Source organism: Dermacentor andersoni, chromosome 7 (genome assembly GCF_023375885.2).
Source record: "Dermacentor andersoni chromosome 7, qqDerAnde1_hic_scaffold, whole genome shotgun sequence".
Taxonomy (NCBI): Eukaryota; Metazoa; Arthropoda; class Arachnida; order Ixodida; family Ixodidae; genus Dermacentor; species Dermacentor andersoni.
The window spans coordinates 123,392,681-123,406,502 of record NC_092820.1 but is presented as its reverse complement, the minus strand read 5'-3'; the positions used below and the strand labels follow the sequence as shown (position 1 = coordinate 123,406,502).

The 13,822-nt window shown below is 47.1% G+C and overlaps 1 protein-coding gene across 1 annotated transcript in view; it reads right to left on the bottom strand.

The window, feature by feature from the left end:
• Window positions 1–617: 617 nt before the first annotated feature.
• Window positions 618–13,822, bottom strand: part of LOC129385633 (kunitz-type serine protease inhibitor 2-like) — a 45,810-nt gene continuing 32,605 nt past the window's right edge. Inside the window, exons 2-3 of the mRNA XM_055072472.1 lie at window positions 1,305–1,487; window positions 618–728 (exon numbers count right to left, since the gene is read on the bottom strand). Coding sequence (XP_054928447.1) covers window positions 700–728; window positions 1,305–1,487 — 212 coding nt within the window. The 3' untranslated portion in view covers window positions 618–699. The remainder of the gene's footprint in view (window positions 729–1,304; window positions 1,488–13,822) is intronic.

Below are 13,822 nucleotides of genomic sequence, written 5' to 3'. Positions count from 1 at the left end.
ATCCAATGCTACCGAACAACAACGGCGCCCTGGGATGCACAGGTTGCTATCCTGCCGCATATTCCATACCATCGGGCTTCAGAGCTGGGGTTACTGCGGAGCGTTGTGAGCACGGGCGTGGTGTCACAACGCATTCGACGATTGTGATTTCCTGCTGGACAGTCTTCAGATCCCCTAGTCGACTCGCCTAGGAAAGACGACTGTACTAAAAGCGGAGACTTTTCGAGCAGTGGGACAGAGGGTCCTGATGTGAATTCGGACGTTTAACTTGCTCCTGCATGGAGTGGGCTTCCGTTAGTGGAGCCGTGTAACTAAGCAACTAAACCATTTTTCCTTCATTCGTACAACCGACGTAGCCGTAGATGGGCTTGGTGGATTCCTTGCCCTAACGCCACTCTAAGCCGCAACAATTTCTACACGTTCTAATATGCTTGCAGAATTTTTGTAGTGTTTTTTTCTTCAGTCCTAGCGATTGTGAAACATTTTGATTTTTTTTAATATTGTTCTCTCGTTTAGTGTGATTATTCCCAGGCTGCAACTTTGCAACAGCGGGCTCTTCAATAACCAAACTTTCTGTACTGTCGCTGTTATAAGTAATAAATAACAACAACGACAAATTGAACGAAATATGGACTTGCTTTTTATTATGTGCTGTAGGAGTCGAGCATGCACGTCTTCATATCTACCCGCGTCTTCTTTTCACCTGTATACTGGCTTGTACTCTCTTCCTGCATTGAAAGGAGTCATCATAAAGATATTTCGTTCTCATTTAGAACACGCACTAAGACATTTAAAATGCTCGAGCGCTTATCCTATCCCCAAAAAGCAATCGTCATTCTATCTAGCGCACACTTCCTTTCCTTAACGCTGGTTCCCAGTGCACATTTAGGCCACGAACGACAGGCGCGTATCACCGTCACATGACATTCGTGACAGGAAAGTATCTGGGGTGCACAGCGCTAAAGAGAGGTAGTGGCCGCCGCAGCTTCTGTCTCGCCTTCGGTACCCTCTCTATCCACGAGCTGCTCTCTCCTCCACGTGCACTTCTCTGTACTCCGTCCATGCGGTGGACCTCTTCGGTTTGTCCTCCCGGACTGTCCAGGACTGCCCTGAGACGCTGCGTGCGCAACCCTCATTGGCTGAAAGCACTGCCTGAATGATTGCATGACACACATTTGTATGCCCTCCCCCTTCCCCCCCCCCTAGGTAATGCCCTCCGGGCCCTTAAAGATCAATAAATGAAATGAAATATGTGTCAGTAGCCCTCTCCGCACCGTCGCATCACGGACAGCGTGAGGACTCACGGATGTCGCAGGCTCTTCGGCACTCGTCGAACGTCTCGAATCGGTTGGCGTTGCCGAAGCTGCCGTTGTAGTGGAACTGGCGGCACTTGTTGGACCGTCTGTCCCAGTAGAAGCGCTTCACGCCCGTCAGGCACATGCCCGGGTGGCTGCGGAACGAGCAGTACTTGGGCACCGCGTCACAACCTGCGAGTGCCAGTGCACATATATCGAGAAAGTCGCTCAGTCTGGCGAGTCCTTTTACTAGCCATCTTAGCGACGGCTACTTGTGCCAACTGCTATATAAAGTCGGTGTCGGTTGAGAACGCGTTCCCAAATACTTAGTTGGGCCGCTGACAGCACGGAGACGCAAGCAAGAAACACATCGAAGCGCATGTCCATCGAAGCGCACAGAGTATGATATTGAATTGGAAAGGCTTCGTCGCGTCACGTCGTCGAGATGAAAGGAGGCACAGGCTCATGAAGTCAATTCTCGACCTCAGAGTAGCTACGTGCATTCAAAAGAAGACACAGCGCCATATGGATAAGTTAGAGGGTCGAAGATGTAAATGCTTTTGTTAGTCACTGGAACCTCGCAAGCAACTGGCCCATGCACCGAGAACCCTACGGGGTCTTAATTCGCCCATGTCGCCAGCAACGACACCCATTTGGCGCCCTTGCTCTCTCTCTCTCTCTGCATATACATTAAAACGCGAGATATACGTTGCAGATGAATTTTGTGCGAAAATCGCCCGAGGGACAGTTTTACTCACTGACGTGGTTTTATGCGGCATTCTTGCTCCACGAGAAAAAAGTATAGACGCTCCATTAATCTATGGAAGGAGCTAGAAGCTGCTATGGCGCTCCATAGGCAGTCCTCTTCAGCAGGACCCGACGGAATAACATAACGCCGATTTGCGCAACCTAGGTGAAGAAGCACGTTACGCAACCTAGGTCAAGAAGCACGACGAGAACTGCTAAACCTTTTCAATAGGTCATGGCGAGATAGCGTCGTTCCACAGGAATGGAAACGCAGCCGCCTGGTACCGCTGCTAAAAGCAGGAAGGTCACCGGCGGAACTGGTATGGTATCGACCTACGGCACTCGCCAGCTGCGTCGGGAAGCTCGTGAAACGTATGATCCTCAAACGTCTCGAGTGGTACCTTGAAGAACACGAAGTTTACCCTGATCCCGTGGCAGAATTTCGACGAGGCCGTTCATCGATTAGCAGTGTCATCGATCTAGTGTCATCTGCAGAGCAGCAAAAATCTGGGAAGCGATTATCAGCAGCACTCTTTGTTGACGTAGTGCTTACGACAACGTATGCCCATCAGGCCATCCTATAGACGTACTTTCGGCAATTGAACTATAGGAGGGCGAGTATATCGATGGATCCGAAGTTACTTGACACCAAGGCCGTTGTTTGTACGTACTGAAGAAGGTGCGATTACCGACCACTACACATGCCGTGCCGTTCGCCCAAGGCGGTATACTAAGCCCTATTCTTTTCAACGTCGCGCTTCTTGGCCTGGCCGAATCCCTACCGGAAGCAGTCTGTATCTCAATCCACGCCGATGACACCAGCGTCTGAGCATCAGCAGTGACTCACTTGCAGGTTCGAGCAAGACTACAGAACGCAGCGACGCAGGCATCCGACTACCTTCGCACACAAGGTCTAACCATCTCGACAGAAAAATGGGTGTTAGTCGCTTTCGAGCGAAAAGTGATGACTGGTATGCATAAATGACCAGCTTATCTTCCACAAGAGAAATAATCGGTTTTAGGATGTCATAGTTGACCGGGGCCACTCCTGGAGTCCTCAGATTGCCCACTTGAAGAACAAGCTCACACCTATACTGCCCATGTCTTCAGATTCATCGTCGGCAAAACATGAGGATCATCACTGGGCTCCATGCTATAGTTGTACCGAGCACTTTTTTTCGTATTTCTACGCTATAGCTCTCCCGTTCTTAAAAAAAGAAACTAAAGCTTGCTGTCAAGACTGCAAGCACCTCAGACCGTGCAAGCACAGCCACTGAGCGTTTACCTTGGCCTTCCGCGGAGGGGCTCAACAGCAGGAACAGTTATAATGGATCGCGACCATCCGATCACGACTTACATTACCACCGACACGATGGAGGTGCATATTCGCCACATTTCCCGAATGCAATCAAACCATCCTGCTTTGCCTGTCAGAACGATGACCATGGGCGTCATTCTCCAACGCAGTCAGCACTCATTGTGCTTCACTACCGTCGAGCTTCACGCTCTCGATACGTTGACCGTCAGCCTTACGACGTTTACAACAACCTGACGTGCGCCTTTCCGTTCAAGGAATAAGAAGACTGACCTGCCTACCTTGACCTTGAAGCAATCAACTCTGGATTTTTTGCATACTTTCTGCTTTGACCGAGTACTACGGATGGCTCTTCCACTCAGACCAGCTCCACCGACGCAGTGATTATCCTGTTACGATCAATAATCATCAGACACAATATTTCGGTTCGGAGCTTGTTGCCCTCTGAGGCGCCGTTGATTATATTAACCACCAACTGGCTAATCAGTGGACAATACAGTGCGACTCAAGGCGGCCCTACCATGTCTTTTGTCAGCTCTTCATCGCGGGTCCTGCGAACGATTCATGTCGGAGATATGAGAAATGCACTATTGTGTGATCGCGAAAGGACACAACGTCGTGTCTCAGTGGCTGCCAGGTATTGCGGTATCTCCGGCAACGACCTCGCCGACGGAGCTGCTATATAGGTATGCACACGAAGTAACAAACCTTATTTCTGTACCTCTATCGAAGACTGACGTAGCCCAATACTTACAAGCAGGCTAGGGCACCGTGTGACATTCGAGAAGTACGTGGCACACACCTGCAATTCACTCACCATCCGTTGCATTCTCTCTTTTTGTAACTCTAGCAGGTCAGATCTTTGGCGTTGAAATCTCCTACAATCACTAGGGAGTTTGTTTTGGCTAATTTGCTCGCTCCTGCAAAAAGTTTGCGGAAGTCCGCCTATTTTTGGCTCGGAGGACTATAGAGATTTATGACAGACACTGATGTCTTTTCTTTTCTTTTTTGTAATGATTTCGACAATACCGTTGTCTATGTCTGTATCGGCTATGCTGTCGTGTGCTATGGCGGTGAGGGATTTACTGATTAGTACTACTGTGCGTTCTTTTTTATAGCACGTGTAGCCTTTTAGCGTTGGTGTGGTTTTCCCTTTCTCCTGTAGGGCTATGATATCTGGTGGTGTGAGTTGTGTGTTTATGTATTGTAGGAGTTGTTCTTGTTTTTTTCGATAGCCCCTGCAATTCCATTGCCAAATTTCTATTGTTTCGTGCCTGGACATGATTAGTCCTCGGCGTTAGACGCGTTGTAGTTTTCGAGGCCCTGCCTTCTTAGGTTGAATTTGTCTTTAGCTTAATGTGAGATTTGTTGTTTGCGTTGGTTTCGGATCTCCTGATCCATTATTGCCATTTTGTGTTCTATTGCGTTTGTTTTCTCTTGTATAAGCATCACAAATTTTCTCATTTGGTCTTCGAAAGGTTCTGGTTGCTGTGGTTGTTGTTGCGGTGGAGTCTGCGGTCTAGGGGGACTACCGGTTCTTTGATCCTGCAGGGCTTTAATTAGCTCCTCCACCCGTCTTTCTAGCTGTTCTAGTGCGTTTTCGATATGCTTAGTTTTCCTTTCTAACGTTTTTAAGTTCCTCTCTGTTATTATTACCTTTCGCCGAGTGCGGAGGTGGTGTTTTCGGTGGTTCCCAGCTCACCTTAGCGTTGTCTTGGGTGCTGTTTTGTACGCTTTGCGTAAAATGGTGTCTGCTTCTTGCATTTATTTCCTGTTTGGTGCAGTTGAAGTACGGGAGTGAGTATGCGACCCTGCTGACCACCAGGTTGCCAACCAGCTTAAGTGTGTCTCCTTCTTTCATATTATATCTCTTTTGTGGCACCCGCGTGATCATGCATGCTATTTTGGTTGTTAACTGCTTGAATGTTTTCAGCGTTTGGGTGCAGCGCTGGTTGGATTGCACCCACGTTCCAGGGATCCTGATTTGTTGGCTGTCCGGTATCGGCTGCCCCTTTAGCCGCATGTTAAGGCTTTCTTTGCTTTTCTTGCCCCGTGTAATTCTCAGAAGCTCGGATTTCTCCGTTGAGCACTCAAGGCCTCTTTCCCCGACGTATTCTTCCACGCAAGTGGCTGCTTCTTGCAGATAGCTTTCTTTTTGGCACAGCGAGCCTTTAGTGGCCCAGATGGTGATGTCATCTGCATACATGGCGTGTTGTATGCCTTCGATTTTGCTTAGTTTATTCCCTAGGCCAATCATTGCGATGTTAAAGAGTATCGGGTAAATTACTGAACCTTGAGGTGTCCCCTTGTTTGGCGTGGGGAATTTTTGCGATCGGATCTCTCCCAAACCTATTGTTGCTGTTCTGTTGGAGAGGAAGGCTTTGACGTATCCGTGTACTTTCTTCACGCTGTTAAGGCCTTCCAGGATTGCCGCGTGGCTGACATTGTCAAAAGCTCCTCTTATGTCTAGTGCCATTAAAACGTGTTCTCCGTTGTATGGTATGTTGCTGAGAACCTCATGTTTAATTTGGAGAAGGACATCCTGAGTTGAAAGCTTGGATTGGAGCAAATAAAGTTTTTCCTCCTCCTCTCTCGACCCATCTATGAAACTGCGGCTGTTACCAGGGCTTCCGCAAAGTGGGGAAACAATGCTGTGCCGCTTACGCCTGGGCGTTGCATTCACCAATGCATATTCATTTTTGATTGGAATGGCCGATAGCGCCGAGTGCAATGCTTGCGGTGTCGAGCAGACTCTGAAACACTTCCTGTGCTGCTCCCATCATTTGAAAACGATAGAGAGGACACAGCTCTAAATCAGTTGGACAGAAAACCATTCACCTTGAACAATATCTTGGGACCAGGACCTCGCATATCGCCACAAAAGCGCTGCTGCGATTTCTGAAGGATATACAGGCCTGAGTGACCGACTGTAGTCCGGGCTGGGTGGTCGTCAGTTGACACAGAGCAGAGAACTGTTACTACGTGGGCGATGTCCACAGCGGACTTTCTCTTCTTCTCTCAATCTTTCCCTCCCCTTTCCCTTCCTCCATTGCAGGGTAGCCAACTGGGCTCTGTGCTGATTAACCTCTCTGCCTTTGATTTATCCCTTTCCTCTATCTCTGACAGCACAGTTATCTCATGGCTCGATACTGACAACGTTGGACTACTTGACTACTACTGGGCTCTAATGGGCCATGTGTGTGCTGTGCTATGTGCTCTCTCTCTCTCTCCTTTCCCCATCTTTCATCCCCCCCATCCGGCTCCCATGTGCAGGGTAGCAAACCCTACAGCTAAACTGGTTAACCTCCCTGCCTTTCCTTCTCCACTTTTTCCTTCCTTCCTTGGCGCCGCGAGTGAAGCGCCCTCTACACTGCAAAGCGTCAAGCATGAAGCGATCGAGCGGCGATCGCTTCATGCTCGCCCTACGGTGAGGCGAAAGCGACTCCCGTATGTCTGTCTGAAGCGGGACACGGTTACGTTGTTCGGCAGTTATATTACGGTCTTGTGGGCGAAATTAGCCGCAACTGACGAGAAATTTCAGAAATTATGGCGGCGTCAAATGACTGGTCGCGTATATGGAAGCGATTGTACACTCCTTCTGATGAAGGGTTTCAAGTATTGCATTGGGGTCGGTTGTCTGGTTATTTCTGCTAGTGAGATATTTTTTTCTCGCCTACCTACATCCTTACTTGTGTAATTACTACATCGTGACATTTTAAATTTTATGCATCTGTGATCAAACAATACCGCGGTAAGTGCCTGATTATCACATCTCCAACACCCTGCATTTTAGTTCCTTAATTGGCCGATCATCGATAAAGTTATTTGTACTGCTCCTCTTCCCATGAAGGAGTTTAGTGTTCGGTTCGATCGTTCGAAGGGAGAGGGGGCAGGTTTTTTTCCTCCGAATAATTATTGTGTCGTTCGAAATACCGACATTTTGAAAATTACGAATTCAGTTTTGGCATCCCGAACAGCTCTGCAGTGTTCTTTAGCTGTATCTCTGTAAACAAAGAAACAAAAACAAACAAACATACAAACGAGCAAAGTACTTAAAGGACCCATGATAGAGAGTGCAAGCGCGACTATACGATGACGTAGAAAGAAACAGATACACTGAGAGAGCGCTGTCTCTGTGTATGTTTCTGTCTACCTCCTCATTAAGTCGCGCTTACGTACTCTATCATGGATTCAAACCAACCAGCCCGCCAACGTGTTTTAAATTAAAGGGCGCTTTTGAAGCCTGCACAACCACGCGCTGCAATGTGGCATTTCGACAGATACAAGAAGGTAACAGCACTCACCATGGAGCATAATCAGGAGCACAGTAATTACGGCGGGAAGTATGGTGTTCATCACTAAGTCTTTTAAGGGCAATACCTATCGCCGGCAGTTTAAAATAAGATCGTGATAATCGCGCGAATCGATGGGGATCCGGTGGCCTGCCTGTAAGGCATTTCTCTACAGACACCCTAGTCTTTTCTAGCATCGGGGATCCAGGCTTCTTTGGAAATCACAGCTATTCAGTTACGCACATCAAAGTTCTGAAGCCTAGACACCTGTGTTTTAGCGTAGAATACAACCACATCCCACCCATTCTTCCTTACAAAGACTTCGTTGAAATGCCTCGCCCGTACGTCGTTTCCCGTTTTATGTGTTCTACCTCGCGATCAATTGTTGCAGATCTTTTTTAAAAGGTACGTATGGAACGGTGGGCAGCTGCCAGCTGAAAACACACACACAAACACACACACACACATTTATATATATATATATATATATATATATATATATATATATATATATATATATATATATATATATATATATATATGAGAAGAAAGGGGGTTAACCGAGGGGCCCGATTTTTATTAGTCATATCATAAGAAGCCAACACACACTGACACCAAGGACAACATAGCGGAAATTACTTGTGCTTAATAAATGAAATTAAGAAACGCAAACTTAATGGAAATTAAAGTGGATGAAAAAACAACTTGCCGCAGATGGAAACCGAACCCACAACCTTCACATTTCGCGTGCGATGCTTTACCAATTGAGCTACCGCGGCGCGGTTTCCCCATCCACTTTCTTGGGTATTTATGTGTCCTAGTAGAACCCTGGGTGTGTTAGCCAGCGCCACCACTCACAGACCTTGGCGGCGGACGTGGAACGTCCTTCTTGCCGCAGGCGTCACGAGAACGTGATCTTTTCGGGTGAAGGCAACTGGTCAATAAACCCACAACCTTCGCGAAATGCGAAGGTTGTGCGTTCGGTTCCCACCTGCGGCAAGTTGTTATTTCCTCCACTTTAATTTCCATTAAGCTTGCGTTTCTTAATTTCATTTATTAAGCACAAGTAATTTCCCCTATGTTGTCCTTGGTGTCAGTGTTTGTTGGCTTCTTATGATATGACTAATAAAAATCGGGCCCCTCGGTTAACCCCCTTTCTTCTCGTTTATTACATAACGAGGGTCTCGAATCCGGCAACATTGATGCCTTCAGGTAGCATATGTGGGTTTATTGACCAGTTGCCTTCCCCCGAAAAGATCACGTTCTCGTGACGCCTGCGGCAAGAAGGACGTTCCATCGTCCGCCGCCAAGGTCTGTGAGTGGTGGCGCTGGCTAACACACCCAGGGTTCTACTAGGACACATAAATACCCAAGAAAGTGGATGGGGAAACCGCGCCGCGGTAGCTCAATTGGTAGAGCATCGCACGCGAAATGCGAAGGTTGTGGGTTCGGTTCCCACCTGCGGCAAGTTGTTTTTTCATCCACTTTAATTTCCATTTAGTTTGCGTTCCTAATTTCATTTATTAAGCACAAGTAATTTCCCCTATGTTGTCCTTGGTGTCAGTGTTTGCTGGCTTCTTAAGAAATGACTATATATATATATATATATATATACATATATATATATATATATATATATATATATATATATATGCACTTTAAGGAACTTCGTATGACCTCGAAGAATTGAGCACTGAAGTCACGGCGTTATATGAGTATATACAACACCTCATAGTGGGAGACAGTTCAATTTCACAGCCTGAGTCCTCTCGGTGGTGTAACCTTCCTTCGGGTAATTGTCGCATATGTGGCTATCACTAATACTGCTTCGCCTTTCCCGAGAAACTGCCGGCTCTCTCTCTCCCTCTTTTCTTTTTCTGTAAGTCCGAGTATCAGAGCTGCTGCGCATGACTGCAGTTGATTCTGATTTCGAGTGAATCCGGCTTGGCCTCATTTTGGTTGCTTAGTGAATTATACCCTGTTCCCCCACTATCATGCGCCAAGACTTAAAAAAAGAGCACTTGCGTTACTCGAAGAAAGCCTAGTGCTTATTGGTTCCAGTACAGTGGAGTAGCCGCCAGTAATTATTTCGTTACTGAGAGTTAATACGGTAATTGCAATTAATTAACTCGAGAAGTACTCTCCTAATTTTCAAAGTGTCAGTGATGCATTTGTAGGCACCCAAAACGACATCAAACTGCGGTTTTTTTTTTTTTTTTAGCGACGTACTGGTTGCGTACAATTTTTACAGACTGGCAAAGAAACCTCGCGAAGTACGCAATATACCACGTGAGTGCGCTCCCACCCGCATCATGAAGTAGCGCCCTCAGATACGCTGGTTGAAAGCAACTGCATTGCCTGTCGCAAAACCGAAGAGACAGCGCATCACCTTGATAATGGTACGGAAGGAGCACCAACAGCAGGCTTCGAGGCTTCGAAGCTATTCCTTCCTTCCATTTCTACGTCACATTTATCCGTCTGTCAAGGCCGACTGATCACATTGATAACAAAAGTACCTTAATAACGCGGCCGAAGCGCCGCTCTGACCACGCATGAAATGCGAAAAGAAATGTAATAGGGAGTATTTAAGTGACGCGACGTACGCCATATTGTAGTCCTATTCACAGCTTCCACTGTGCTGCTGGAGATAAGCGGATTTAGATAACACGCAGGCTTTCACCGTGCTCGCTGTACTACAATATGGCGACCTCGATGACGTCAGTGCATACCCCGTATAGGCATAGAATGTTTCAAGATCACGGCTTCACTCGCAACGCACCGAAAGATTTCGCGGGAAGCTATCTTTTTGCGCCAGAAACTTGCTTCGGACCAAAGCCAAATTAAAGTGACCGCTTTATTTTTCATGCAAGTGTATACATGCTGCAAAAACAGGTTCGCGTAAAAAAACAAAAGCGAAATAAACAGACCGGGAAGCGACCCACATGTAGAGAAAAGGCAAAACCGATGTGTTCAAGAAAGTAAATAACTTCTAAATTTGCACCCATCTATTTCCTCTACATTTGCACTTATATTAGTTTCCGCGGGTTTCCGTTTGTACTCCTGTAGATCACGGGCGCGTATTCGCAAATGCTAAATTACAATTATTGCAAGTGCGGCGGTAAAAGGGACATTCAATAGATTCCCCGTGCGACGTGTACAAACAACGTCTGACCGATCGCAGACGCGTGCACTGTAGCTTAAAGGAGGCGCTTTCCAACCATAGGGCAAGGCCGCCTTGCGAGAACGCCTTTCTTACGCGCGCCTCAGCACCATTGTTAGCGGCCCCTCTCCCCTCTCGGAGGATTTGCCCTTCGAGCGAAAGTCCCTACCACGGAATCCTTCTCTCGTTTGGCGCCTCAATCTTGGGCGGCGATTCGGTATCAGTTCCACCTCGTTAGGAATGACTTCTCAGATACGTGAGACAGGCAGCCGAGACCGTGAGCTGTTTGGGGTACCCCCGTCAATATGCGACTAGTAAATTCCCGGTAAGCGCTGAAAAGTTTTGTTTCTCTCATTTATTTTTTTTTCTACACTACGCTTAAGTATTGTTCACGTTCGCCGAAAATGTATCGTATATCTAGCCGCGTTCATGACTGCATGCGTACGGGTGAATCCGAAACCACGATGTTAGAACCATTGAGGAATACTATGCCGTGTCACCTGCTGCGGAGGGAGGAGGGAGGAAAAGAGATAAGAAGAAGGCAGGGAGGTTAACCAGAATCATGTCCGTTTGGCTACCCTACACCGGGGAAAGGGAAAGGGGGAAAACAAAGATAACAGGGAGAGAGAGGAGGGAAGGAAGATCAGCAAAGTCCCTATTGCGCGGATAATTCAAGCATGTTTTCAAGCATTTGAGATATGCGAAAGTGATTTGGACTGACTCGAAGGCGAGCGCATAGTGCACAATATTATTATTTTTAACGCGAGTCGGAGTCGGCTGTATAGTTTTCGCCTATAGCCGAATTCACGATCGCCTGTGCATGTGTTATTGCGCGACTACGAAGCCAGAACCGCTTAGAAATCGTTCTATATCGAGTTACCCATCGCGCTCAGCAAAGCACATCTACAGCGGACATATCAAAGAAGTTTTTAGGCTTGTAGACCCTCTGGGTTTCACTTGTCGACGAGACGATAGCCTCGCCGCCAACGGGATTATCTGACTCAACTATTTCGAACGCTCGGTTGCCTTAGTCGAAAGTTCGAATCCTCTTCCTTTTTTTTTTTTTTTTTAATCTGACGGCGGTGAGCCTCAATTTCACCTGCCCCCAGCACACTACATCTGCCGGCTTGGAGTGGCGCCTGACACCGGCAAAAAATGCCGAGAGCGAGTGGGGCTATACTAATCCACGTACAACCAAATTAAGAAGGCCCACTAAGCTACAAAAAAGACACGCCCTCACCAGAACAGGAATTGGCCTCCCTGGTGCAGTATACGGCCACCCCCTCCCAAATGACTCCAACAACGAAACCATGGCCCTCAGTCCCCAGCAGCTGCGGAGCATCTGACCAAGGCGGCGGTCAGGCCTGCAACGCAGCAGAGGGTGCTAAGAATCTCTGGGTCCAGACAGACCACCAATGGAAACTGACCCTGTCAACCTTTAACGCCCGAGCTCTGTCGAGTGAGGCTAGCTTATCAGGACTCTTTGAGGAACTACCAGACATTGTTTGGGATATTATTGGCCTTAGCGAGATTAGAAGAACTGGGGAAACTTATACAGTGCTGGCCAACGGCCATGTCCTCTGCTGTAGAGGCCTCCCAGATAATAAGCAATGCGGGGTAGGATTCCTAATCCATAAGGACATAGCGGGCAACATTGACGAATTCTAGAGCATTAATGAGAATGTAGCAGTAGTCGTAATCAAACTTAATAAGAGGTATAGATTAAAGATAGTTCAAGCCTACGCTCCAACATCCAGTCACGATGATGATGAAGTAGATCAGTTTTATGAAGATGTTGCATTAGTGATGAGAAAAGTGCAAGCTCAGTATACTGTAGTAATGGGCAACTTCAATGCAAAAGTCGGGGAAAAGCAGGCTGGGGAACAAGCAATTTGCAACTACGGCGTCGATTCTAGGAATGCTAGAGGATAGACGTTGATAGAATTCGCAGAAAGAAATAAGCTTCGAATAATGAGTACCTTTATCAGGAAGCGTAGCAACCTAAAGTGGACCTGGAAAGGCCCAAATGGTGAAACAAGCAATTAAATTGATTTCATGCTTTCTGCCGATCCCAGCATAGTGCAGGATGTAGAAGTGACAGGTAGGGTAAAGTGCAGTGATCATAGATTAGTGAGGGCTAGGATTCACCTCAATTTAAGGAAAGAAAGAGTAAAATTGGTCAAGAAGAAGCAGGTCAACATAGAAGCAGTAAGGGTAAAAGCAAACAAATTCAGGCTAGTACTTGCCAACAAATATGCAGCCTTAGAGAGACGAAGATGACCTAGAGGTAATGAATGAAACCGTAACCAGACTGGTTTCAGAGGCAGCAGTTGAAGCGGGAGGCAAGACACCAAGGCAACCAGTAGGCAAGCTCTCCCAAGTAACAAAGGGAGTAACAAGTAACAAAGTAACAAATAATGAAACGACAAAGAATGAAAATGTCCAGCTCAAGAGATAATATAGAACACGCGGAACTGCCAAAACTGATCAACTAGGCGAAGATAAGTGATATTCGAAACTATAACGTGATAAAGACTGAAGAAGCGGTAAAAAATGGACGCTGCCTGAAATCAGTGAGAAGAAAACTTGGCAAAGAACAAACAGAGATGTATGCACTGAAAGGTAAGCTGGGTAATATCATCAGCAATCTCGGATGAACCGCCACACAAGTGGACGATATTCTGCGATTCAAAGTCGGCACTGCAGTCTCTACCTGTCACCTTTACGACGCGGACCCCACGAACAATTAATATTTCACTTTGCAGAGACGTTACACCATATAAGTGGTGCAGGACATAAAATAACTTTCCAATGACTTCCAAGTCATTGCGGGATTATCGGCAATGAACGGGCGGATCAAGCTGCTCGTTCAGTCCATACCGAGGAGCAGCACGTACCAGTTCCACTTTCTAGAACTGACGCAGCGCGTCGCACCGCGTCGCAATGCGTCGCACCGCTTTCCATTGCGACGCACCGCGTCGCAATGGAACGACCCCTTTTTCAGAAATTATCG